This window comes from Ovis aries, chromosome 14 (genome assembly GCF_016772045.2).
Source record: "Ovis aries strain OAR_USU_Benz2616 breed Rambouillet chromosome 14, ARS-UI_Ramb_v3.0, whole genome shotgun sequence".
NCBI lineage: Eukaryota > Metazoa > Chordata > Mammalia > Artiodactyla > Bovidae > Ovis > Ovis aries.
This window is the reverse complement of record NC_056067.1, coordinates 24,926,327-24,953,476: the sequence shown is the minus strand read 5'-3', so window position 1 is coordinate 24,953,476 and position 27,150 is coordinate 24,926,327. Positions and strand designations below refer to the sequence as shown.

The window sequence follows — 27,150 nt, the reverse complement described above, 5'->3', positions numbered from 1 at the left end:
TTTGTACTCCAAGGCCAAACTTGCCAGTTACTCCAGGTATCTCTTGACTTCCTACTTTTGCATTCCAGTACCCTATGATGAAAAGGACACCCTTTTTATTTTTTTATTTTTTGGTGTTAGTTCTAGAAGGTCTTGTAGGTCATCATAGAACCATTCAATTTCAGCTTTTTTGGCATTAGTGATTGGGGCATAGACTTGGATTGCTGTGATATTGAATGGTTTGCCTTGGAAACGAAGAGAGATCATTCTGTTGTTTTTGAGATTGCACCCAAGTACTGCATTTCAGACTCTTTTGTTGACTATGAGGGCTACTCCATTTCTTCTACTCCTGCATATTAGACAAGGAGAATTTTAAAGTGGTTACTTTTTATGAATATGCACAAAACTGAAAATATTTTTATTAGTCCCCAAGTAGTAGAATAAAAATGTTTTTTGTGTTAAAAAAATAATCAGCCTGAATTAATCCTCATGTCAAGGAGATACACTTTGGAGTGGCAAATATTGCCCCCACTAAGAATGTGCTTATTAACCAGTTGAGTATCTTCTTTGGAGAACTGTCCATCCAAGTCTTTGCTTATTTTGTTATTGGGCTGTCTGTACCTTTTTATGCCATCAGATTCTCATAAATACATGTACTATGTGCTTTTATTGCCCACTATTCACAGAGGCAGAAACTGAGGCTCAGAGGGACCAAATAACTTGTTCCAGACACACAGCTGGTGAGAGTTCCTATGTCTGTCTGAACCTGTGACCTATGCCCTTCATGATGATTTTCCATGCCTCTCAGTTAGTCTTCCGGGTGTCTGGAGCCTCAACCCTGGAAATCTCACCGTGAGAGCCAGATCCAAAAGGGAGCAAAGGCCACTTGTGCCAAGATATCCATGGAACAGACTGTACACTGAGGAATTAATGATGCAGCAAGAGCAGAGAAGTCCTTTTTTTGGTTGTTTTTGGTAGAGCAAGCTGTGTCCAGGAACTCCTCCGGGGAAGCAGACCCATTTGAGGGTCCAGGGAATTTCGGCACCAGATGAACTAGGTACTCCCCAGATCCACTCCCTCTTCTTCCTGGATACGCAGCTTGGCTGTGCTTCCCAGCATCCTTTGCTGTTAGGGTGGTCATGTGACTGAGTTCTGCCAATGGCACATGGGCAGAAGCGATGAGCCCGTTTCTGGCCCAGCTCATGAAGTCCTCCCACAAGCTTCCATTCTCTTTCCCCATCTTCTGGATGATGGATAGGAGACCTGGTCCTGGAGGAGGTTGGGGCCATGAGAAGGAAGCAGCTTGGATCTTTAAATGACCACATGGATGGAAGGTCACCACAGACCAGGAATGCCCGGTCAGACTTCATGCGAGAAGACAGAACCTTGTATGAAGCTGAGCCACTGAGATTTGTGGGGTTGCTTTTGCAAGTAGCATCTCCTGACTAATACACTGTCCTCTGTCTCTGTGTTCTCCCTTGAAGGGGGAGGGTTAAGGTTGGGTTATTGAATGAGTGAATGAATATGCTTCTCATAGATCTACCCTTGAGGACTGAATGAATGATTTCATCAACTCCTCCTGTCAAGTGGTCCCAGGGTGGACACATGTCTGGGGTTCCCTGCTGGCACCTGCTCAGCTGCTTCCCAGGTCCTGAGGTCTGGCTGAGACTCCCCACCCTCTCACAGGGTGACCTTGGGCAAGCCAGATCATGTATCAATGTCAAGGGCTTCTCCATCGGGAGAGAGGGGGCCGTGGGTCTCCTGCCCCACCTCATAGGAACAGCACATGCCAAGGAACAAAGCAGACACTGTGGCAGAGGATTTATTTTCCAGAAGGCCTGAGGGGCAGGGGCAGGGGCAGGGGCAGGGGCAGGACAGGAGCAGAGGGAGGTTCCAGAACACTTGAAGGCCATGCGCATGCGCAGGGGGCAGGTTAACACTTCTAGTACCTGTAGTGGACAAACATCCTTGGGCTCTAGGAGGGGACAGAAGCCCTGAAAGACACTGATTTTTATGCCTGGCAAAGCCACATTCTCTGTGGCTTCCACCTGAGCCTAACAGCAAATCCCTTGAGATGGGTATGCCCATTCCTAAGTGAGGCTCAGGGAGGTTAAACATTCTCCTCAGGGTCACACAGTGACAACCACCCTGCCATGCTGCATCAGGCTCCCTCAGAAAGGAAAAAGCAGATACCTGGGGAACCTGTTGTCCCCAAAGAGGTGGAGATAAGTCCTAAATCCCAGTCATTAGCCTGGCCACAGCCACCTGAGAACAACCTCCATTCAAGGCTCTTTTCCTTAACTATACCCCACACATTCACCTCAGGGGTCAGGAAATCACTGCCTTGCTCCCCTCCCACACATTTCCTAGAAGTTCTTCCCATCATTTATTTGGCCTTTTAAGCGTTTGCCCTCTTTACTTATACAAATATAACTAGAGCTTATAATACCAAGCCAAGTGTAGTCATTCACACTGTGGCATGAATTTCATTATTAGCTATTTGGGAAAGGAGGAAGGAAAAATGAAGGACTCTGAAGAGTCCCTCTGAAGAGATCAGGCCTGGATGTTGGAGGTTGGAGGGACAATAAAAACCCTAGGGAAGCAAGAAGGTTAAAGACTTCTAACATGCAGGTAAAATGGGGAAGAGAGGTGAATCTGGGCAAATTTGAGGCTTCCTAATGGACCCCACCAGCCCTTCTCTGCTGCTGCTGCTGCTGCTAAGTTGCGTCAGTCATGTCCAACTCTGTGCGACCCCATAGACGGAAGCCCACCAGGCTCCTATGTCCCTGGGATTCTCCAGGCAAGAACACTGGAGTGGGTTGCCATTTCCTTCCCCAGTGCGTGAAAGTGAAGTCGTTCAGTCGTGTCCAACTCTTAGCGACCCCATGGACTGTAGCCTACCAGGCTCCTCCACCCATGGGATTTCCCAGGCAAGAGTACTGGAGTGGGGTGCCATTGCCTTCTCCAAGCCCTTCTCTAGATGATCCTAAGTCTCTGTGCTGATGCATGAGAGCCTTTGGGAAGCAGGAGAGAGAAACTACTTTTACTGACTCAGTCTGCAGCCTCTTACTGAGCTCTGATTCTGAACCAGCCCCTGTGCTCGTGCTGGAGGCCAGGAGACCAAAGTAACTCAGGTGTGGATGCTGATCTAGCTGGTAGGGCTAGAGGACAAGCTCCCAAGTCCCAAGAATTCTGGGCAGATGGCAATCAGTGTTGTTAAAGGGAGGCAGAGGGCCCATGGAAATTTAAAAAACTGAATCTCAATTACTGGCTGCTTAGGTTGAGTGATGATGCCCTGGAGGATAGATGGGGGCAGACAGGTGCAGAAAATGGAAGGATATTCTGGGTGTCAGGAGCAGCCCAGGAAAAGAGCCAGAAGTGGAAAGGTATGACATGGGTTGGGAGAACAGGGAGCTGGAATCCAACATGCATGAAGGGAAATGAGGCAGGACTGGAGACTGAGGTGCCAGGCTCAGGAGCTCTGGCCTCAGCTGAGGGCAATGGGGAGCCATGGAAGGGTTTGGAGCGGAGGAGTGACTGACCAGGGTGGTGGGTCCTCTGGCTTTGGTGGGGCAGAGGGTGGGTTGGAGGGTAAGAGGGGAGATGAGAGTCACAGCTGGAGGCTTGACTGAGGGTGACAGCTGCAGGGATTGAGATCTCTCAGCACTGAGAGAGTCGTTGGCACAGGCTCATGTCAGGAAGCCGCTGTTTAACAGGAGGGAGGTGGGGATCCATGAGCCTTCCTGGAGGAACCAAGGCCACGGTCATCAGCGCAGGGCCTGCCTCATTGGTTCAGCTTCTGGAGAATCTTCTTCACCCAGTGCTGTTTGGGGTCAGCACAGATCTCTCGGTCCTTCACGGTCAGCAAGCTGGAAGGCAGAAACACCAGGAGGAGAAGGAAGCCTCATTAGCATGCAGCAAGGATGCCATGGTCCACTGCAGATGGTTTGCATACAGCAGGTGACTCATAAATGCAGGTGACTCACATGTCTTAAGAAGGACAGGGGGAAACAAACATCAAGGACTCCCCATACCTTCAGCCCCAGCCCCAAGCGCCAGGACAGGCCAGGAAATAGAATGCCCAAGAGGCTCATAATCACTGCTGACACTGTCTTGGGAGAGAGTATCAGGCAGTGGCCAAGAGCATGAACTTTGGAACCAGCTTATCTGGATTAAAGTTCTAGCTCTGCCACTTGTTAGCGAGTCCCTTAACTTCTCTGAGCTTCTGTTTTCACATTTGTAAAATGGGCATGATAATTGTGGTCCAACTTCCTGGGAATCTGGTAATGATTTGATGAATTAAAATATAAACTGGAGTGCTCAGAACAGTACACAGCAGACAGTAGATGCAATATAATTGTGCCAGGAGCTGGCCCGAAGGTCTTTTTTTAAACTTTTTTTTAAAAGGCAGAGGAACCAGAGATCAAATTGCCAATATCTGCTGGATCATGGAAAAAGCAAGAGAGTTCCAGAAAAACATCTATTTCTGCTTTATTGGCTATGCCAAAGCCTTTGACTGTGTGGATCACAATAAACTGTGGAAAATTCTGAAAGAGATGGGAATACAGACCACCTGACCTGCCTCTTGAGAAACCTATATGCAGGTCAGGAAGCAACAGTTAGAACTGGACATGGAACAACAGACTGGTTCCAAATAGGAAAAGGAGTACATCAAGGCTGTATATGGTCACCCTGCTTATTTAACTTATATGCAGAGTACATCATGAGAAACATTGGGCTGGAAGAAGCACAAGCTGGAATCACGATTGCCAGGAGAAATATCAGTAACCTTAGATATGCAGATGGCACCACCTTTATGGCAGAAAGTGAAGAAGAACTAAAGAGCCTCTTGAAAGTGAAAGAGGAGAGTGAAACGTTGGCTTAAAGTTCAACATTCAGAAAACGAAGATCATGGCATCTGGTCCCATCACTTCATGGGAATAGATGGGGAAACAGTGGAAACAGTGCCTGACTTTATTTTTCTGGGCTCCAAAATCACTACAGATGGTGATTGTAGCCATGATATTAAAAAACGTTTACTCCTTAGAAGGAGAGTTATGACCAACCTAGATAGCATATTAAAAAGCAGAGATATTACTTTATCAACAAAGGTTCATGTAGTCAAGGCTATGGTTTTTCCAGTAGTCATATATGGATGTGAGAGTTGGACTATAAAGATGGCTGAGCCCTGAAGAATTGATGCTTTTGAACTGTGGTGTTGGAGAAGACTCTTGAGAGTCCCTTGGACAGCAAAGAGATCTAACCAGTCCCTCCTAAAGGAGATCAGTCCTGGGTGTTCATTGGAAGGACTGATGTTGAAGCTGAAACTCCAGTGCTTTGGCCACCTCATGTGAAGAGTTGACTCATTTGAAAAGACCCTGATGCTGGGAAAGACTGAGGGCAGGAGGAGAAGGGGACGACAGAGGATGAGATGGCTGGATGGCATCACCGACTCAATGGACATGAGTTTGGGTAAACTCTGAGAGTTGGTGATGGACAGAGAGGCCTGGTGTGCTGCGGTTCATGGGGTCGCAAAGAGTCGGACACGACTGAGTGACTGAACTGAACTGAACTAATAAAAGTCACATAATATAAAAATACTATTTTAACCATATTTAACTGGACAGTTCAGCGGCACTAAGTACATTCACATTATTGTGCAACTCTTACCATCATCCATCTCCCGAATTTTGCACCTTCCTAAACTGAAAGTCTGTCCCTATTGAACATAACTCCCTACCCACCCTCCCCACTCTCTGGCCCCTGTCATCTACCAATGTACTTTCTGAATATGAATTCAACTATTCCTAGGTACCTCATAGAAGTGGAATCAAATAGTATTTGGCTGCACCTAATGTGTATTGAAATGCATTTTTAAGGTTCACTTGATATATGTTGGCCTGAACTTTTAACATTGATTTTCTTCATAAATCTCTCAACAACCCTGTGAGCCTCCAGTATTCTATCTGCTTCACAGTGAGGAAAGTGAGGCTCAACGACGTAAAGCAACTTGCCCAAGGGCCACAGCTGGTAAGACCTGCCTCATCGTGCTTGCTGTAAACCGGACGCTCTGGGGCAGGGCCTTCAGAGAATGTCCCCATCCGGGCCCGCCGCGGAGAGACCTGAGCACAGACAGGAGTGGGGAGCAATAACCCAAAACCACGTGGCAGTTGTGGGCTCGGGCTTCCACTTTTGCCAGAGCTGCAACAAACACCCCTGATCTGCACACATGTGCACGCACATACACACAGATGACCAATGAACAGAAAGAACAAAGAAGGCAGCAGAGCAGGATTGATCTTGGCCGTGGACAGCCCGCCCTGGCTGCTCTGTGGCACCAGACAAGGCTCGGCCTCCTCTCTCTGAGCTTTGATCTTCCCATTCATCGAACCACATTCCTTCTAGAATCCCTTCCGGCTCAAGATCCAATAATCACATGTGTCCCTGGTGGCTCAGTGGTAAAGAATCCATGTGTCAAGGCAGGAGACTCAGGTTCAGTCCCTGGGTCAGGAAGATCCCCTGGAGAAGGAAATGGCAACCCACTCCCGTGTTCTTGCTGGAAAATCCCATGGACAGAGGAGCCTGGTGGGCTACCGTCACGGGGTCGCAAAAGAGCAGCTAAGAAACTGAGTGACTAAACAACAGCAACCGCCTCTCACTGAGCATCTATTATACGCCAGAAATTGGGTATTACACCTCCCGCTTACTATTATCATGCCCTGCGATGCTCAAAAAGGCCCCAGAACTCACTGTGTCCATTTATTCACCTGTAGAAAGGAGATTTCACAGTAACTACTACACTGAGTTGTTTGAAGGACTAATATTTGTTAATATTTATAAAGTGTTTATAACAGTAACTGGCATCTAACAAGCACTCTCTACACATTTGATAAAAATAAATGAAGGTGGTCATTCTCATTATACTGATGGGGAAACTGAGGCCCAGTGTTAAAGTGACCAGAACACTGGCAGGGCTTCCTGCTTCAGTCTTCTTGCATTTTACCCCTTTGAGGGGTGGAAGATGAATGAGAAGGATGAAGATGAGAAGATGGCACAGACCGAAAGAGGATCATAAATCCCCAGGTTCAAACACCCCACCCCAGCAGACTCCAGGCCAAGGAAAAGGAGCCAAAGAAGCTGAGAGAAAGCAGCAGAGGAGAACAAGGACCCAAGAGTCCTGATTCCAGCCTGGGCAACCTTGAGCAAGTCGTTTCTCCTCACCCCATCCTGAACCTGTTTCTCCATCTGTGAAGTGGAAATAATAGCACCTCCTTGTAGGATCACTATGAGAATGAAACAGTCATGCTCAGAACAGTGCCTGGCCCAGAGGAAGCACTTAGTGTCAGCTCTTAATATTCTCCTGGTAAGCATGGGTCGCCTCATTGAAAGGGAATGAGATAATGCAGCAAATGAGATAATTTGCAGCAACCTGGATTGACCTAGAGACTGTCACACTGAGTGAAGTAAGTCAGACAGAGAAGGAGAAATACCATAAGACATCCCTTATACGTGGAATCTAAAAGGAAAGGATACAAATGAACTTACTTACAAAACAGAAAGAGACTCACAGACTTGGACAACAAACTTATGGTTCCTGGGTGGGCGAAAGGACGGCGGAGGAGGCACAGTTAGGGAGTTTGGGATGGACATGTACACACTGCTACATTTAAAGTGGATAAGCAACAATGGCCTACTATATACAGCACAGGGGACTCTGCCCAGTGTTACGTGGCAGCCTGGACGGGAGGGGAGTTTGGAGGAGAATGGATATATGTATATGCATCCCTTTACAGGTCCCTTTGCTACTCATCTGAAATCATTGCAACATTGTTTGTTAATCAGCTATATACCAATAAACAAAAAGAAAAAAGAATGGACTGCCTCAAATAACTAAATCTCAGGGCACTGGGGATCCAAGATGCTTCTGATGGGAACATCTTTGCTGAGTCAGCCTACTGCCTGTCCCCTGGACCCTACACTCTACAGCAGCTTTACACTACCTATCTCACCATGCCCGCGGATGCCCCCTCTGCGGTCTCAGAACCAGGCATGTGCTGCCTGGCACAAAGGAAGTGCCTGATAAGATCTGTCGTATGATCACATGGTTTTTTTTTTTTTTTCCTGGTACACCCAAGCCTCAGCTGAGCCACCTAGTCCAGCCAGGGACTCCCCTGGCATCTGGGCATCCAGCTGCATTCCTCCAGCCCCGGGTGGAGCCTACCCATGTGCACCCGGATCCTCCTGGGCAACACCCCTCAGGCTGTCTAGGGCCTTGCCTCCCCAGCTCCCTACTCACACCACGCCAGGCCTCCGGCAGGAATTTGAAGTCCAGTAGTAATATTTCACCAAACGCAGGGGCAGAGGGTAACGGATGTAGTCCCGGCAACAGACGCTGTCCTCCACGTTGGCACCGTAGGGGCCTGGGGGAGAGGGTTGTTCAGAGGTGTCACAGGCTGGTCTCCCTTGGCCCTCACCTCTGACTCAGTTTTTCTGTTCTCATGCGAAAAGTTGGTGTCCAAAGGATTCTGGGTGTCAAAGACCCCGCTCGTGGATCTCTAAGAAGCCACTAAGCACCCGGAGTCTACACTCTGCACCAGCCAGCTCAAAGGAGAGGGAGTCAGACTGACTGAGCATCAGCAATGCCCTAAGGGGACTTCCCTGATGGTCCAGGGTTTAGGACTCTGTGCTTCCACTGTAGGGGGCACAGGGAACAAGGATCTCTAAGTGATATTAGCACTCCCCAAACAAACAAACGAAAAAACAATGCCTAGTGTGGCCAAGTGTAAAAAACCCACCAAAACTCAACGAAACAAATGGTACAATGCTGAAGCTCTAGATGGGACCCAGAGACTCTGAACAGGAAGGAGCCTTAGAACTTTGCTATTTGAGGTGAGGTCCGTGGACCCTCATCAGCATCACTTAAGAGCTTGTCAGAAAAGCTCAGGACCTCATCCCAGCCGGGCTGAATCAGATGTGCACTTTGAAGAACTCTCCAGGTCTTTGGAGAATTTCCCTTCAGCTCACATCTACTTTAATCCCCTTCCTGGAGCAAATGGTGAGAGTGGGGTCCAGAGAAGGAGGTGGATTTGCCCAGACCACACAGCAGGACCCGGGAGAGTGTCAGGTCAAGGGCTCAGACAGAGTCCAGTCACCCAAGCCCCGGTTCGAGTCTCACTCTGCCCTGAGTCACGTAACAGCTCTGAGACCTAATTTCCTCCTCAGATCCAGGGGGTAATAATAGTACCTACTCTCTGGGGCCTTTAATGCAGGGAAGAGTGCTCAGGAACCCCAGTAAATGAGCAATCCCAGCCCAGTCTTCATTCCCCTACCCAACCCAGGGCAGAAGAGCAAATCTTGAGATGGAGAGAGAAATCAACATCCCAGTGTTGAGGGGAAGTTCTGGAGCAAAAATGGGGCAGCGAGATGGCAGGACCAGTCTTCCAAGGGAATAGCCCTTACCCCTGCTCCCACCTTTCCCCACCCAGGCTGTCCTCCTTCAGGGGCTCCTTCTCCACACCCCAAGACCCCATCCTTGAGTTCTCTAGGGGGACCCTGGGCCATGCCCACCACCACCCCTAACCCAGCTGAGACAGACCCTAGACTCCAAGCCTTCAGCCCTGCTTATTTAACAGACGTAAAGACTCAGGTCTGGTAGAAGCAATGGGACTAGCCCAACAGCCGACAGCCTGGCATCTTCGGCTCTCAGTTCAGTACTCTCTCCACCGCTAGTGTCTGACCTTGACTTCTGCAGAGAGCCCTGCCTCTTCCCATCTCACCTGCCTCTGTTGCTTGAAGTGTCATAGCCAGGAGGATGAGAGCAGCCAGGAGAGGGGTCTGCAGGCTGGCCATCGTTTTGACCTGTATCCCAGCTCAGGTGTCTACAATCTCCAAAGGACAGAGAGGTCTGGTATTTAAATGCTTGCTACACCCACAAACCTCAGACACTCTTAGTCACCCATGAGGCCAGAGTCTCTGACATTCACATTATGAAAGAAGAACTCCCGCTTCCTTCAAAGAGGAGGAAATTCTCTGTGGCCAGTAGTCACTCAAAGGGGACCCCCACGCTCACCTCTCCCTGAGTCTCAAGAGATGTGAAATCCCCCTCGAGCTGGGCCTCTTGGAGGCCTGTGCTCCCTGGGGTCTGCTGTCTGTGTAGTCTTGGCCATGTCACTGGATGTCTCTGGGTCTCAGTTTACCCATCTGGAAATGGGGGAGATGTTTTCAGAGTCCCACCGACTTACCCCAGTGGTCGTTTGTAAATCGAGTGAGAATGGGGACAGGAGACAAACAGCCCCAAGCCCTCGCCTGGAACTGAGGCCCATCTTGTCCCCTTCATCCCCGTCTTGGTGACCTTCATCGTGGGTCTGTCTTCAAAGGGAGAAGCCTATGGACCCCTTGGCTTATTTTCTCTGCTGCATCGCCAGCGTCCTCCAGGGCTTCTCACAAGGTCTCAACTTGGGCCAGTTCACGGTCATTTACATTTCCAGGTTTCCTTGTGGCTCAGCTGGTAAAGAATCTGCCGGCCATGCAGGAGACCTGGATTCGATCCCTGGGTTGGGAAGATCCCCTGGAGAAGGGAAAGGCTACCCACTCCAGTATTCGGGCCTGGAGAATTCAATGAGTCACAGAGTCAGATTCGATGGAGTGACTTTCACTTTCTTTTTGTCCTTCTTTCCAGCTGTCTCTACCCTCTTCCTCAGCCACCCCCTTCTCAAACTACCACCATGTCCCACTGACTCTACTTCCTAAGTCTCTCTCAGATCTGTCCCCTTATCTCTGTCCCCATTGTCCCTGACCTGCCCTGGCCACCTCCACCCCAGGCTCAGGTGCTGGCCCCTCATTCCCCACTCCACAATGCAGTGACCAGAGGGAGCAGCCCTGATTCCAAGTTCCACGCACCTGCTTCAAAACCCTGCTGCACCCCCACTAAACCCATTCTCCTGATTGTGACCTTCAAGACCTCTATTCCAGACACGACCCTCCCCCCCAAACTGGTCTCCCTCCCATGAGGAATCACATCACTCTCCTCACAGTTCCTCAAAGAGGTCTGTGGCCTGCCCCTGGCCATGCATGCCCTTTCCACTTCCCTCCTGCATAAACTCCCACTCGTGCATCAAGAGCCGTTTGAAATGTCAGCCTCTAGGTAAGCACACCCCCTCAGGACTTAAAATTCTCTGGGGTGACCTAGAACATGGACTCAAACGGATTACATCATATTTTCTCTTTCTTGGGCTCCTCCCAGAAGCCAAATTGATTCATCTCTTGGAAAGCAGGGTCTTCATTTATTTGCTTGGCAGTCCAGGGTCTCCCAAGACTGGGGTACATTGTGGGTGCTCAGAATACATCTAACGGAGGAGAAAAAAGGGACTTGCCAGTAAGTGGCTGAGCCAGCCTAGAGTTCAGGACTCAGCAGTACTCTACTTGTAAAGGGATCCAGCCATTCATTTATTCTTCCATTCCACAAATACTTATTGAGCCCTTGGTAGACAAAATAACAAACCCCTCAAAATGTCCACACGTAATTCCCTAAACTTGTGAATATGTGACCTTAAATGGTAAAAAGGACTTTGCAGGTGTGTTTAAGTTCAAGCCCTTCAAACAGAGAGACTTCCGGGATTATCTGGATGGACTCAATCCAATCTCAGCGTCATTACAAGAAGGGCCAGTAAATACGTCAGATACAGACAGGATAAGGGATGACATAAGCAGAAGTTTACGTGATAGGATGCTGTGAGCCCAGGAATGCAGGCAGCCTCAGGGAGGTGGAAAAGGCAAGGAAACAAATTCTCCCCTAGGGATTCCAGAAGGAAAACAGCCCTGCCAACCCCTTGATTTCATACCACTGAGACTGATTTAGGACTTCTGAGTTTCCAAACTGTGCATGGGTGCATACTCAGCTGCTTCAGTCGTGCCTGACTCTCTGTGACCCCACGGACTGTAGTCTACCAGGCCCCTCTATCCATGGGATTCTCCAGGCAAGAATACTGGAGTGGGTTGCTGGGCCCTCCTCCAAGGAATCTTCCCCATCCAGTGATCAAATCCATGTCTCCTGCTTTGCTGCTGCTGCTTCTAAGTCGCTCCTGCATTGCAGGCAGATTCTTTACCCACTGAGCCACCTCTGAACATGCCACACGGGGCAACTAAGCCCGAGTGCTGCAACTGCTGAGCCTGAAACAAGAGAAGGCCCCAACTGCAACGGGAAGCCTGAGCACTGCAACTAGGGAGCAGCCCCCGCTGACAGCAACCAGAGAAAGCCTGCCTGCAGCAGTGGGGACCCAGCACAGCCAAAACTAAATGAAGAATTGAAAAAGTGAGTGTATTTCATGCCACTGAACTGTATACTTAAAAAGTGGTTATAATGGTGAATTTTACATTATGTATATATTATCAATTAAAAGTAAGAAAACAAAAGCATATGAAAAGATATTTCACATCTTATGTCATCAGGGAATTGCAAATTAAAGCAATGAGGAGATACCACTACACACCTAAGAGAATGGCCAACGTCTGGGACAGTGACGACAGTGAGGATGTGGAGCAACATGAACCCACTCATTGCTGGTGCGATGTTAAACAGGACAGCCACTTCAAAAGTCTGGAGGTTTCCTACAAGACTAAGTATGCTTTTACTGTCTGGTCCAATGATCACAATCCTTGGTATTTACCCAAAGGAAAACTGAAAAATTATGTCCTCACAAAAGCCTATAGTTTAGCAACTTTATTCCTAATAAAATTCCTGTCCTTCAGTAGGTGAATGGATAAAACGTGGTACTTCAGACAATGGAATTATTATTCACTGCTAAAAAGAAAAGAGCTATCAAACTGTGAAAAGACACGGAGGAAACTTAAGTGCATATTACTGTTATTGTTGTTTAGTCGCTAAGTCACGTAGCCCACCAGGCAGCCCTGTCCATGGGATTTCCCAGACAAGAATACTGGAGTGGGTTGCCATTTCCTTTTCCAATGACTAGCTAAGTGAGAGAAGCCAATTTGAAAAGGCTAACTACTGTATGACTCCAACTATATGACCTTTTGGAAAAGGCAAAACTATAATAAAAAGATTAGTGGTTACCAGGGGTTAGAGGGAAGAAAAGATGAATAAGTGGAGCGCAGAGGAGTGTTAGAGCAGTGAAAATACTCCATATAATACCATAACGATGGATACACATCATTGTATTTTGGTCCATACCCATACACCACACACTAAGAGAGAATAAACCATAGTATTATAAACTACAATCAGTCCATTCTGAAGGAGATCAGCCCTGGGATTTCTTTGGAAGGAATGATGCTAAAGCTGAAACTCCAGTACTTTGGCCACCTCATGCGAAGAGTTGACTCATTGGAAAAGACTGATGCTGGGAGGGATTGGGGGCAGGAGGAGAAGGGGATGACCGAGGATGAGATGGCTGGATGGCATCACTGGCTCGATGGACTTGAGTCTGAGTGAACTCCGGGAGTTGGTGATGGACAGGGAGGCCTGGCCTGCTGTGGTTCATGGGGTTGCAAAGAGTCGGATGCGACTGGACTGAACTGAACTGATAGCCTTTGGTGGTTACAATGTGTCAAAGTAGGCTCATCAGTTAGTTGTCACAAATGCACACTCTGGAGGGGGATGTTAACAGCGAGGGAGCCATGCACGTGTGGCGGCAGGGAGTACCCAGGAAATTTCTCTACCCTCCTCTCAGTGTTGCTGTGAACCTAAAACTACTCCAGAAAATTGTCTTGAAAGAAAAAAGAAAGGTGTTACCCAGAGTCTAATCAAGCTCTAGCCCTGAATCCCATTTTATAAGAAATACAGGGTCTAGAGGAAGATGAATGATCCCACGAGAAGGCAGACAAGTCCAGAAGGTGGGACCTTCCAGGCCTCCTAAAAGAAAGCTGTCCGGGGATCAACACATAGTCAATGTTCTGATTTTACAAAATGTGAATCAGGGACATTGAAGATTAAAAGTGATTTAAGAGACAGTCAAATATGTACAATATATAGACTAGTTGAATCCTGATTTTGAGAAACAGTTATAAAAGATCTTTTCAGGATAAATGGAAATTTATTTATTTTTCTTTTTTCTTTTATTTTTAAAATTTTATTTTTAATCGGAGGATAATTGGTTAACAGTGTTGTGTTAGTTTCTGCTATACAACCGCATGAATCAGCCATATGTACACATATATCCCTGGTGGCTCAGAGCTTAAAGCGTCTGCCTCCAGTGCGGGAGACCCAAGTTCGATCCCTGGGTCGGGAAGATCCCCTGGAGAAGGAAATGGTAACCCACTCCAGTATTCTTGCCTGGAGAATCCCATGGATGGAGGAGCCTGGTGGATTACAGTCCACAGGGTCGCAAGAGTCGGACACGACTGAGCGACTTCACCTTCACCTTCACCTTCAAACATATATCCAGGCATCCCCGGTGGCTCAGCAGTTCAGAATCCACCTGCAATGCAGGAGACATAGGAGATGTGGGTTCCATCCCTGGGTCAGGAAGATCCCCTGGAGGAGGAGATGGCAACCCACTCCAGTATTCTTGCCTGGAGAATCCCATGGACAGAGGAGCCTGGCAGGAAGTGGTCCATGGATTCGCAGAGTCGACACAGCTGAAGTGACTAAGCACACAGGAATACACAGATCCCCTCCCTCGTAAGCCTCCTCCCCACCTCACCCCCATCATACCCGTCTAGGTTACCATAGAGCTCCGGGCTAAGCTCCCTGAAACCAGGAAATTTAAATGTAATATGACATTAGGGCTTTACTGTTGATTTTCTTAGGTATGATAAAGACTTTCAAGGTGTGTAGGAGGATGTCTTTGTTTTTAAGAGATGCACCTGAAGTTTTTAGGGGTGGAAGTTTTAGGGGTGGAATGATGTTTTACTTTCAAAGAGTTCAGTTCAGGTGAGGTATTCATGTATATGAGCACATGTTGATGTGTGTATATAGACAGACGTGTGTGTGTATATGTATGTGCGTATATGCATATGTATTTATGTACTGCACATACGTATAGGTGTAAGTGCATACAAGTGTGTAATACCTACATCTGTGTGTTGTATACATACACATGTAAGCATGTACACTTGGTATGTGTGTGCACGTGTGTATGTGCAAATGTGTGTTACGTGTGTGTGTATGCATATACCTGTACGATATCCCAGGGAAAGCAAACACAGCTGGATGTTAACCATGTTACAGTGAGGTGGTAGATACACTGGTGATCCTTAAACTGCTCTAACAACTCTCCTGAGCATTTTAAATGTTTCATAACAAAACATGGGGAGAAAAGAAGAAATATTTTTTAGATGTGGAAGCAATCTTGTGAAAAATGGACCGTCACTGGAGGGAGAGACACAGAACTGGTCTAATGGCTTTTCATCTGAACTTGGGGTTTCCTTCCACAGGGCCTCAGGGGGTGGGCTCAGGGGCTGCCCCCTGGAGAGCACCTTTGTCCCCAGCAGAGGCAGGGCCCCCAGCCTTTCCTGCTGACTCAGCCTCTGCTCCCCAGTGCCCCACTTCCCAGGGGCTCGGAAAGAGGGTGAGCCTCACCTGTGCCAGCCAGCCTGTGCTCCCCCAGCCCGCTCCGCCTGTGCAGGAGGAGAGGCAGGCACTGCACTCATGGAGCCCTGAGGTCACAGACAGGGCTCAAGGGACCAGCTGTTAGAAAAAGGCAAGGGGAGTTTCTCGCGGGCTGAAGGTGGGGAATCCCCGGCAGTTACCAAGGAAGGGGATGCTGTCCCTCTTCATGTGGAGAGCTGCCCTGTGCTTCTGTCCTTCCGCAATGCTGGCAATGCATGGGAGGCTCCCAGATCAAACTCTCCTTTCCCCAGGTGTCCTTCTTCTTCTGTGTAAATTATTTTTTCCTTATTTAAAAAAATACATAAAAGTGGAAACCACCCATGTCCATCAGTGGATGAATGGAAACACACACACACAATGGAATATTACTCACCTGGAAAAGGAAGGAAACTGTGACCTGTGCTACAACGTGGATAAACCTTGAAGCCATTAATGCTAGGTGAAATAAGCCAGCCACAAAAAGACACATGCTGGAGGATTCCTAGAGGTATCTATGAGGTACCTAGAGGTGGTCAAATCCACAGGCACAAAAAGAAGAATGGTGATTACCAGGGGCTGGAGGAGGAGGGAATGGTGAGTTATTATTTGATGGGACAGAGCTTCTCTTTGGAAGATGAAAAAGTTCTAGAGGTGGAATGCGGCGACAGTAGCACAATGTAAATGAGCTTAATGCCGCTGAACTGCACACCTTAAAATGATTTAAAGCTTTGAAATGACTTAAAGCTTATGCTAAATTGCTGTTTATTTGCAGAGCTGTGCTGGACTCTTGTGACACCATGGCCTGTGGCCTTCCAGGCTCCTCCGTCCATGGGATTCTCCAGGCAAGAATACTGGAGTGAGTTGCCATTTCCTTCTCCAGGGGATCTTCCCGACCCAGGGGTCGAACTCTCTTCTGCTTGGCAGGCAGATTCTTTACCACTGTGTCATCTGAGAAACCCCTATGTGTATATTACCACTACAAAAATACAGTTATATGTAAATATGTATTTACACAAAAGCTTAGCTTACATCTGAAAAGATATACAAACGAGTCATCACGTGAGCTGCCCCTAAGGAGGGACCTGGGCTAGTGGATGGGGCAGCTGTTTAGAGAGGAAAGGTTTGCTTTCCACCAAATACCCTTTTGAATGATTTGAAGTGTTTTCCATATGCATGACTGACCTATTCAGAAAGAAAAAAGTTTTAATTCATGCAGCCAAAAAAAAAAGAAAAAGGGTAGGCTGGAAAGCCATTTTCTCACCTCTGACTTCCCCTCCACATTTCATTTCCTTTTCTCAGAAGCAAACAAGCTTGATGATTTCTTATTTGTCCTTCAAAAACAGTCTATGTAAGCATATATACAAAGGCATTTCTTTGAAAGAAATGGGAGAAAGGCCTAAATAAGGAAGGGAGGAAGGGTGGGAAGGAGGGCAGCATATGTGTGTGTTAAGTCGCCTCATTCTTGTCCGTCTCTTTGTGACCCCGTGGACTGTAGCTCCTCTGTCCATGGGAGTCTCCAGGCAAGAATACTGGAGTGGGTTGCCATGCCCTCCTCCAGGGGATCTTCCCGACCCAGGGATCAACTTATGTCTTTTACGTCTCCTGCATTGGCAGGCAGCTTCTTTACCACTAATACTGTTCTGTTCCTTGCTTCTCTCACCTGAAATGCATCTTGGAAAAGTCCCTATCAGTAGTCTAGATCAGCCTCGTTCTTTCCAGTGGCAATCTGGTTTTTTCTGTATGGATCTACCAAAATTAATATAGCTGGTCTGCTTATTGATGGACGTTTTGGGGGTTTTCCAGTCTTTTGCATTTACATGCTTGCTTGCTGTTCATGAAGGGAACACATCTGGTGGATAAATTCCTAGAAGTAGTGTCTGGACTTTTGCTTCCACTGAGAGGCAAAGAGAAAGTCCCTGCCCTGAAGAGCTGCTGCCTCAGAGCTTCCTCTTTTCAGCAAAGCCGGAGGGGCCCTGGAGAGGGCTCCTCACGGGGCTCTGAGGACCACTCCAGGCTTCTGATTTCTGAGTGGCTGGGATCTCCACCCTGAAATTTTCTGGGGGAAACAGCCTGTCATCCATTTACATGGCAGGGAGGATATGAGCACCCCCAGATTGTCCCACAAATAGAAGGAAGGATATGCACGTTTATTTGAGGGCCTGGGGCAGCAGGTGGACAAGCCTGGGCCTTTGTGAGCAGAGAAAATTGATCAAGAGCCTGGCCAAGATGTGGCTGAGTCCAGAACTCCACCTGGGCCAGACAAGTGGACTGGGAAGCAAGAGGGAAATGGAGAAGGAAGGGTGAGGAAGAAGTAAAAGATTTGGGGATTAATTGGCACAGTGGCAACCACTACAGTAATAAGAGGAAGAAGGAGGAGGAGGAGGAAGAAGGAGGAAAAGGAGAAAAAAAGATGAAGACAGCCCATCGGTACTCACTGAGTGCCAGATGCACCGAACCTTGTGTTTTATACCAACTGTCTCATCGTCCCCCTGCTGAGAAGGGGCCACCATCCTCATCCCCAGTTCTCAGATAAGGAACCTGAGACTCAGAGTCCACAGCCAGTGAGTGGTGAGGCCTGAATTTACACTCAGGTCTGATGCCAGAGTCTAGGTGCATTCTAATCACTCATTTCTGTAGCCAGACTAGGACTGAAGGCACCAGTGAGAGTAATGAGCCCCATTAGAAGGGCTCAGATGGACTGAGAGTCCATCTCAGGCCAGTGCAGCCAGGGTTACCGTAAGTGCCCTAAGATGAGGAACCAAGGCTTAAAGAACGGAAGCCTGCTGCTAGGGCTACATGGAGTCTGGATTTGATCCTTTCTGTTGCTGTGGTTGTTCAATCTCCACGTTGTGTCCAACTCATAGCGAACCCATGGACCGCAGCACACCAGGCTTCCCTGTCCCTCACCATCTCCCGGAGTCTGCCCAAGTTCGTGTCCACTGAAGCGGTAATGCCGTCCAACCATCTGTCCTCTGTCACCCTAAGTTTTTTTATTTTGTTTTTTGAGATATAATTTATGTACTCTGAAATTCACCCTTTTAAAGAGTATAAAGGAAATTAACAACTCAGTGGTTTTTTAATATATTCACAAGGTATGTGTCCATTTCCATTAATTCCAAAACATTTTCATCACCTCAAAAAGAAGCACAGTGCCCATTAGCAGTCCCTCTCCATTTTGCCCTCTCCCCAGATCCTACTTTCTGTCTCTCTGAGTCTGCCTTTTATGGACATTTCATATAAATGAAATCAGGCAATAGGTGGCATTTTGTGTGTTTCATTTTTAAGTTCTCAAGTTGCATCCATGTTGTGGCATTATCACCACTTTATTCTTTTTATGACTAAATAATATTTCCTTATGGATATAACATATTCTGTTTATCCATTTGAATCCTTTCTATTTTGGGGCTGTTATGAATAATGCTGCTATAAACATCCGTGTACAGGCTTTCGTATAAATCTATGTTATATGTGTGTCTAAGCAGGAGAAGAATTTCTGGCTCACATAGTAATTTTATGTTTAACTTTTTGAGGACCTGCCAGAGGGGCCTGGTGGGCGACTGTACATGAGGTCGAGAAAGAGTCAGACATGACTTAGTGACTACCCAGCAGCAACAGCAGAGTGTTTCCAAGGGGGATCTAACATTTTACACTCCCACCAACAATGTGCGAGGCTTCCAATTTTTCAGTTTTCTTGTGAACTCTTGTTATCATCTTCCCGTTTGGTTATAGCCATCCTGGTGGGTGTGAAGTGGTATATCATTGTGATTTCAATTCACATTTTTCCTAATGACTAATGATGCTGAGTATCTGATCATGTGAATATTGGCTATTTGTATATCTTCTTTGGAAAAATGTTTATTCATACCCTTTGCCCAGTTTTAAATTGGGTTGCTTATATTTTTGTTGTTGAGTTGTAACAGTTTTTTATGTATCCTAATATTTGATCTTTATTTTCTTCCATTCTTTGGCTTGTCTTTTCACTTTATTGATAGTGTCCTTTGGAGCACAAAAGTTTTAAATTTTGATGATACTAATTTATTTTTTATTTGGTTGCTTATAACAAAGAAAGAGTCATATCTAAGAAACCATTACCTAATCCAAGGGCATGAAGACTTAGCCTTATGTTTCCTTCTTGGTACTTTTAGCTCTTACATTTCCATCTTCATTTCATTTGGGGGTAATTTTTGTATATGATATGAGGTAGGTGTCCAGCTACATTCATTTGCATGTGGCTATCCAGTCCCAGCATTCCTTGCTGGAAAGAATCTTCTTTCTTCATTGACTTATCTTGGCACGCTTGTCATAAACCATTTGCTCCTAAATGTATGCTGTCATTTCTGGACTCTCAGTTCTAATCCATTGATCTGTATGCCCATCCTTGTGCCAATACTACTCTTCTATGACTACCATATTTTCTAATAATATTCTCAGAGGTTTTTTTTTAACTTTCAAATGAAATATTTCAAACATAGATAAAATTAAAATAAATTTGGGAACCTACAACCTAGATTTAATAGCAGCTGATATTTTGCTGTGTTTTGGTTCACTTTTTTTTTTTTTCATTAAGAAGTAAAATAGTTCAGGGCTTCCCTGGTGGCTCAGTGACAAAGAATCCACCTGCCAATGCAGGAGTCACGGGTTTAAGCCCTGATCCGGGAAGATCCCACTTGCCGCGGAGCAACTAAGCCTGTGTGCCCTAACTATTGAGCCTGTGCTCTAGAGCCCAGGAACTGCACCTACTGAGCCCTCAAGCTTCCACTGCTGAAGTCCATGCACTTCACAATCAGCCACTGCTTCTAAAGAGGAGCCCCAGCTCACCACAACTAGAGAAACGCAAGCACAGCAATGACAACCCAGCAGAGCCTCTGCTGCTGCTGCTGCTGAGTCGCTTCAGTTGTGTCCGACTCTGTGTGATCCCATAGACGGTAGCCCACCAGGCTCCCCCGCCTCTGGGGTTCTCCAGGCAAGAGCACGGGAGTGGGTTGCCATTTCCTTCTCCAATGCATGAAAGTGAAAAGTCAAAGTGAAGTCGCTCCGTCGTGTCCGACCCTTAGCGACCCCGTGGACTGCAGCCCTCCAGGATCCTCCATCCATGGGATTTTCCAGGCAAGGGTACTGGAGTGGAGTGCCATTGGCTTCTCCAGCAGAGCCTATAAATAAACAAATAAAATTATTCTTTAAAAAGAAATAAAATAGTTTAGATATAACCAAAGTTATCTTATTCCTAGCCCCAGCCATTTCCCCTCCCCTCTGTCTCCACGGGTAACCACAAACCACCACTCTGAAGTTGCTGGGGTTCCTTTCTGAGGATGCCATTACCCTTTTATAGCCTTTTATTATGGTACTATTTTGGGGTCTTAATCGTTTATGTAAGCAGCATCATACTGAATGTAACCTTTTACAACCGGCTTATTTCACTCAAGCTTATGTTTGTGAGCTTTTTTCCCATGTTGACCCACATGGGTCTAGCACATTCATTTTCACTGTTGTATACAGCAAAGTCAAAACAGAACCAATCTATTGCTTGTTTAATCCATTCCCCTGGCAGTGGACATTTAGGTTTTTTCCAGATGTTGACTATTACTGAGAGTTCTGTAATGAGTGGACATCCTTGCCGGTGTCTTCCTGTTCTCTTCACCTTTTCACTCACTTTTTGCTCTAAGCTGGGTTCTCCCCTGAGGACTCTGCTTCCCCTGTAGCCTTCTTAGCAAGCCACGGTTCTCTCCCTGAGGACCGCATACCACATGACTGGCATGGGAGAGGATCCTCTTCACTCCTCATAGATCCTTCCAAGCCAGCCTTTCTTCCCATCTTCTCCAAAAAACTCCCAGATTCTTTGACACGCATGTCAGCAGACTCTCCATCCATCACTCACCCTTTGTTGCAGCCTTGTACACCTCTAGTCACTCCCCGTCCCACAGATAACACTAGCTACCAGCTCATCGTCATTCCCTCCAGCATGATCCTGTCATAGTCATGATGATTTCAATAGCCAGCCTCTCAGTCCCATGACCTTCTCTGCTCCAATAAGCTTATCTTCCACCTACTTCAGCCCCTTACTCCTAAGATACATGTTGCCCATATCATTACCAGTAACTGCAGTTGTATAATTTCAGTTTCACATACCCCACTCTCCAACTACCATCACCTCTCAGCCCAGCTCGTCAGCTTGAATATTCAGTTCCAACAATCCTTCCACCACACTCAGATCAGTCCCATCTCTTTCCCTTGACCCTTGCTCTCCACTCAGGTCTTTGCGTCTCTTGTTATTCAACTCAACTTCCTTGGTCTTTCATTTACAAACATCATTTACTCTCTTTCCCAAGTAACTTCAACTATCTGCTGCCCATTCTTGCTACACCCTAGCAAATCCATGACTGCACGGAGACAACTCTTCACTCGCTGCACTTGCACCCGTGTAGCTGAACGAGGCTGGAGAAAAGCACCCAGTCATGCTAACCAAAAATTCAAGATCACTAATCTCCCACGGTCCTTCCATTCTGCCCCCAGAGTCCTGCTGTATATTCCTGGCTTGCTTGCTTTTGCATCCTCCTAGACTATTTCATCCTTTCTTCCTTCACTCAAACCTTTAATCCCTCCTCCCTGATCCCCACTCTCAACTGATGACCCGGATTCCTATTTTCCTGAGAAAAGGGAAGTTATCTGAAGAGCACACCCACCTGCAGCTACTGCTTCTACCCATGGATTTCCATCTTCCTTGCTTCTGACTAACCCCCTCTCCTACTCAAGGACATTACTTCTCAGTTCTCCCATTCTTTCCCGCATCATCAATTTCCCCCCCTCTACTGTATCTTGTTCATCTGAATGCAATGTACCATTACTTCCTGCATCTTAAGAAAACAGTGCCTTGACCCCACATCTGCCTCGAAATACTGTCCATTTATAGCAAAACTCAAAAGAAGAGTCTATCCTTGCAGTTTCCAAGTCCCCTTGTCCTTGCCTCTCTAGTCCCATGCTGATTCCAAAGATTTCTTTGGCATTCCCTGTGATGGAAGATTCATGAGAGAAGATCCACTTCAGAGAGGGGAGGAGGAGAAGAAACTCTGGAGCACATTGTATTTCAAAGGTGTTGACAGAGGTAAAAGAAGATACTTTTGGTCTATGTAGGATGTAGAAATTGTTAAACACATGAAGGATATAAAATGTCTTTCGTGGTTTTAAAAGCTATTGGAATTAGGTAAACTGACATGTATTAGATAATGGAATACTAGATGTGGTAACAAACAACCCCCAAATTATATAATGGCTCAGATATGATTAAAAGTTGACTTCCCACCATGTGAAGTCCAAAATAGGTGTTCCTGATTAATGGGCAGCTCTTCTCCAAGTGGGGGCAGGTGACTCAGTGGTAAAGAATCTGCCTGCCAATGCAGGAGACATAGGTTTGATCCCTGGGTCAGGAAGATCCCCTGGAAAAGGAAACGGCAACTCACTCCAGTATTCTTGCCTAGGAAATCCCATGGACAGAGGAGCCTAGCAGGCTACAGTCCATGGGGTCCCAAAGAGTCGGACAAGACTAAATAACAACTTCTCCAAGTGATGATTCAGGACCCAGGCTCCTTCCATCTGTGGTTCTATTGTAGTTAATGGAGTACTGTGCTCACCTGCAGGAAGCCAAAGAAGGGAAGACAGAGCAGGGAATTAAGCACGGGAGGCTTTTATGTCCAGACCTGGAAGTTGGGGTGCATCTGCTCTGCTCACATTCCAGTGACCAGAATTCAGACACATGGCCTTGCTTAACCACAAGGAAGGCTGAGAAATTCTCTACCTGACTGCCCAAGAAGGAAAGAAAACAGGCTTGATGAAGAGCCAGCCAGTCTTTGCAAATAATGGAAGTCCTCCAAGGACTTCCAATGAGCAGGCAAGAAGAAGATGATTCATCCTCCAGCATCTTATCCTGAATGAACAGCTTGCTCTAGCCTGGATTCAGAGAGCAAGTTCCATTGTAAAACCACATTTGTTTTTTTCTGGGAAGAAATCCCTTAGAAAAGCAAACAACTCTAACATTCCATTTATCTCTCCTGACATTTGATATGTTTTAAGGGTGTCCAAATATGGTTTTTCAGGGTTGCATAAAAACAAGAGGCACCTTAAAAGGGTGTGACTAGTGTGGCTGTACCCTAAGACTAGGACTATGGCATAGCTCCACTTCCAAGTGCAGCAAGAACTTGGCTAACAAACTTCACACTCGCGGGACTCAGGCTCCAATTCTGTGGAATAAGTAACCCTTGCAGTTCCCCTTGCTGGGGAATCAAAGACTTGCTCATTCTCTGCTCCCAGTGATCTTTACAAGAGCCCTTTGGAGCTGAAAGGGCATGAATGGTTATTGCTTATTTCACAGCTGGGGAAAGTCTGAGCTGGAGAGGTGACATGCCTGACTCAGGGAAATCCCACTTCACAGTCCCCAGGCAAGAGGTGGTGACTTAAGTTATGAGAGGAGGTGACATCAGAAGAGGGAAGCAGAAAAGCATGAGGAATGGTGTGGAAGGAGGAATGAAGAAAACCCACGAAAGTACATCCCCAAGCCTGAGGTTCTTTCCATACTGCCTCCTAAGCCTCACTTTCTTGTGATTTGTTGTCTGTGATGCCTGGTGATCTAGTCAAAGAGGGAGGACTACAGAGAAGTAGAGTGGGAACTCAGGGCATCTAGAATCCCCAGGAGCCTTCAGATAGGAGGTGGATGTAGATCAATATTGCTCCCGTGGTCAAAAGCTGCCTGTTTGAGGAAAGGATCCTAAAGGAGGAACCATGAAGTAAAGGAACCCTCCTTTTGCATCCTTTTATTCTGAGCTCCAGGGAGTTGCTGCTCAGGGATGCTGTATCATCCGCCTAGGCCTGTACCTCTTATCTGAAAAGGGAAGATGATTAAAAAAAAAAAAAGTGACAAAACCCGTTAACCGTGAATCAAGGTGATGGGAATATAGAAATTCTTTATACTACTTTTGCAAGATTGCTATAAGTTTGAAATCACTTCAAAAACAAAATCAGAGGATTATAAGCACCTAGAAGCCCCCTTATGCTCTCTTCCAATCAGTACTCCCTCAAGGGATGCCCCCATTCTGACTCCTAATATCTAAACCAGTTTTTCTATTTGAATCATGTAGAAATCATAATTTTGTGTCTGACTTCTTTCTTTCAAAACTGTGTTGATGGGGGACTTCCCAGGTGGTCCAGAGGTTGAGACCCCCAGCTTCCACTGTGGAGGGAGGGGGAGTGCATATTCGATCCTTGATTAGGGAAGCCCCTCATGCCACATGTTGAGGCAAAAAAAAAAAAAAAGTGTGAATGAGATTCAGCTATGCTGTTTGTTTGTTTTCAATTCACTCATTCTCATTTCCCTCTAGCATTCCACTGTAAGAATTCATCATATAGGGGTGGGATTTCCAGAATGACTGAGAACCTCTGAAAACCCTCACTCCAAAAGATCAATGGTAAAGCTAGGCAAAATAGCCAAAAGCAATCATTTGAAAACTGGATATTTATCAAAATCATCCATGGTAGGCAGAATAATGACCTAACAAAAATGTTCATGTCCTAATCCCCGGAAACTCTGAATACATTGTTACACACAAAGGGGAATTAAGATTGCAGATGGAATTATGTTTGTTAATTAGCTGATCATAAGATAAAGCCCTTCCTTCACTGGAAGGACTGAAGCTGAAGCTGAAGGTCCAATACTTTGGCCACCTGATGGGAAGAATTGACTCAATGAAAAAGACCCTGATGCTGGGAAAGATTGAAAGCAGGAGGAGAAGGGGACGACAGAGGATGAAATGGTTGGATGGCATCACCAACTCAACAGGCATGAGTTTGAGCAAGCTCCGGGAGTTGGTGATGGACAGGGAGGCCTGGCGTGCTGCAGTCCAAGGGGTCACAAAGAGTTGGACACAACTGAGTGACTGAAGTGAATTGAACTGACTGTTAAGATAAATGCAGGCAGTCTCTAGAAGCCAGAAAAGGTAAAGAAATGCATTCTCCTCCAGGGACGAGGGAGGCTGGTGGGCTGCCGTCTATGGGGTCGCACAGAGTCGGACACAACTGAAGCGACTCAGCAGCAGTAGCAGCTAGGTCTCCAGAAGGAAGTAGCCCTGTTGATACCTTGATTTTCTTTTATTTTTTTTCCAAAGATATTTATTTACTTATTTGGCTGCATTGGGTCTTAGTTGTGGCACTCAAGATCTTTGTTGCATCACGAGGAATGTTCTGTTGTGGAGCTCAAATTCTCTAGTTGTAGCTCAAGGGTTTAGTTACTCTGAGGCAATGGGGATCTTGGTTTCCCAGTCAGGGATCAAACCCATGTCCCCTGCATTGGAAGGCGGATTCTTAACCACTGAACCACCAGAGAAGTCCCATTTTGATTTTAATGAGACCTATTTTATATTTCTGACCCATAGAACTATAAGGTAATATATTTTTATAATTTTAAGCCACAAAGTGTGTGATAATTTGATATAGAAGCAACAGAAAACTAATATAGCATACAAGAAATTGAGAAACATTTACTTAAGAAAATCAACTAAACTTCAGTTAGGAGAGACTACGTCTGCGGTGTTGAGCCTGAGGCTATGTCCGTATTTCTCCTCCCTCGGCTTCATGATATATTAATAGAAGGTCTATCAAAGTGGTGGTAAAGAGGTGACTGTATTGGAGCAGAGTGCAGAAAATTCCATGCCCAGAGGCATTATCAAAAACAATAGTGATCTCATGCAATAGAGACAAATATCAAAGTTAGTCTAAGGTCTCTGTACTGGTTAGGAAAAGCAACAGACCAACAGGTCAGCCAGAAGTTTTAACAGGGATATCTGGAGAACAAGACAGCCAAAGTTCTCAGTAAGATTTTACTGGCAGGCGATGTGTATACAAAAGACTGCACAAATCTCAGGAGATACTGGAGAAGATTAGAGCGAGCTACTCAGCATGAGCCTTGAAAACACAGAAATTAAAATCAGGAATAAACTTGTAAACTAGCTGTACCCTGCATATATACCTCAAAACACAAATAGATCATTCAGCAAATGGTAGAAGTCTTATTGGCTCAAGAGATTTAAGCACAACTTATGGCCAATCATTGGATAACCATCGAAGAATGCTGACCCGGAGGCAACCCCTATTACTAGGTTTATAAAAACAAGAATAAAAAATAACTGAGCAGAGACATCAGCAGCCACATGCTTGGAGGAAACAAAATCCATAAAATTAGTCCAGAGAAGTCACCAAAAAAAAAAAAGAAAAGATAATAACAAAAAACAGACAACAATAAACAGCCCCAGTGATGGGGAAGGGGTAACAGAAACCAGAGTTGCTGCAATACATGATCTCAAACAGCCAGCTGTCGACAAAAAGAGTTACAAGAAAGGCAAAGGAAAAAATGGGCCTCATGCATAACAAACAAAACAGTCAACAGAAACTGTCTTTGGGGGGATCCAAATGTTAGAAGACAAAGTCCTCAAAGGAGCTATTATAAACATATTCAAAGAACTGACAGATCATGCTTAAACAAAGGAAAGTATGCTGACAAAGATTTATCAAGTGGAAAATAATAACGAAGACAAAGAAATTATTCCTTTATTTTATTTTTGGTTGTGCTGGGTCTTCATTGCTGC

The 27,150-nt window shown here is 46.2% G+C and overlaps 1 protein-coding gene across 1 annotated transcript; it reads right to left on the bottom strand.

Annotated features, from left to right (window-relative positions):
- Window positions 1–1,785: 1,785 nt before the first annotated feature.
- On the bottom strand, window positions 1,786–9,868 carry CCL22 (C-C motif chemokine ligand 22). The gene is made up of 3 exons (XM_004015022.5): window positions 9,756–9,868; window positions 8,276–8,399; window positions 1,786–3,848 (listed from the first exon to the last, which is right to left on the bottom strand). Exons 1-3 carry the CDS (start codon window positions 9,826–9,828, stop codon window positions 3,764–3,766), a joined length of 282 nt encoding a protein of 93 aa, XP_004015071.1. The 5' UTR covers window positions 9,829–9,868; the 3' UTR covers window positions 1,786–3,763.
- Window positions 9,869–27,150: the final 17,282 nt, after the last annotated feature.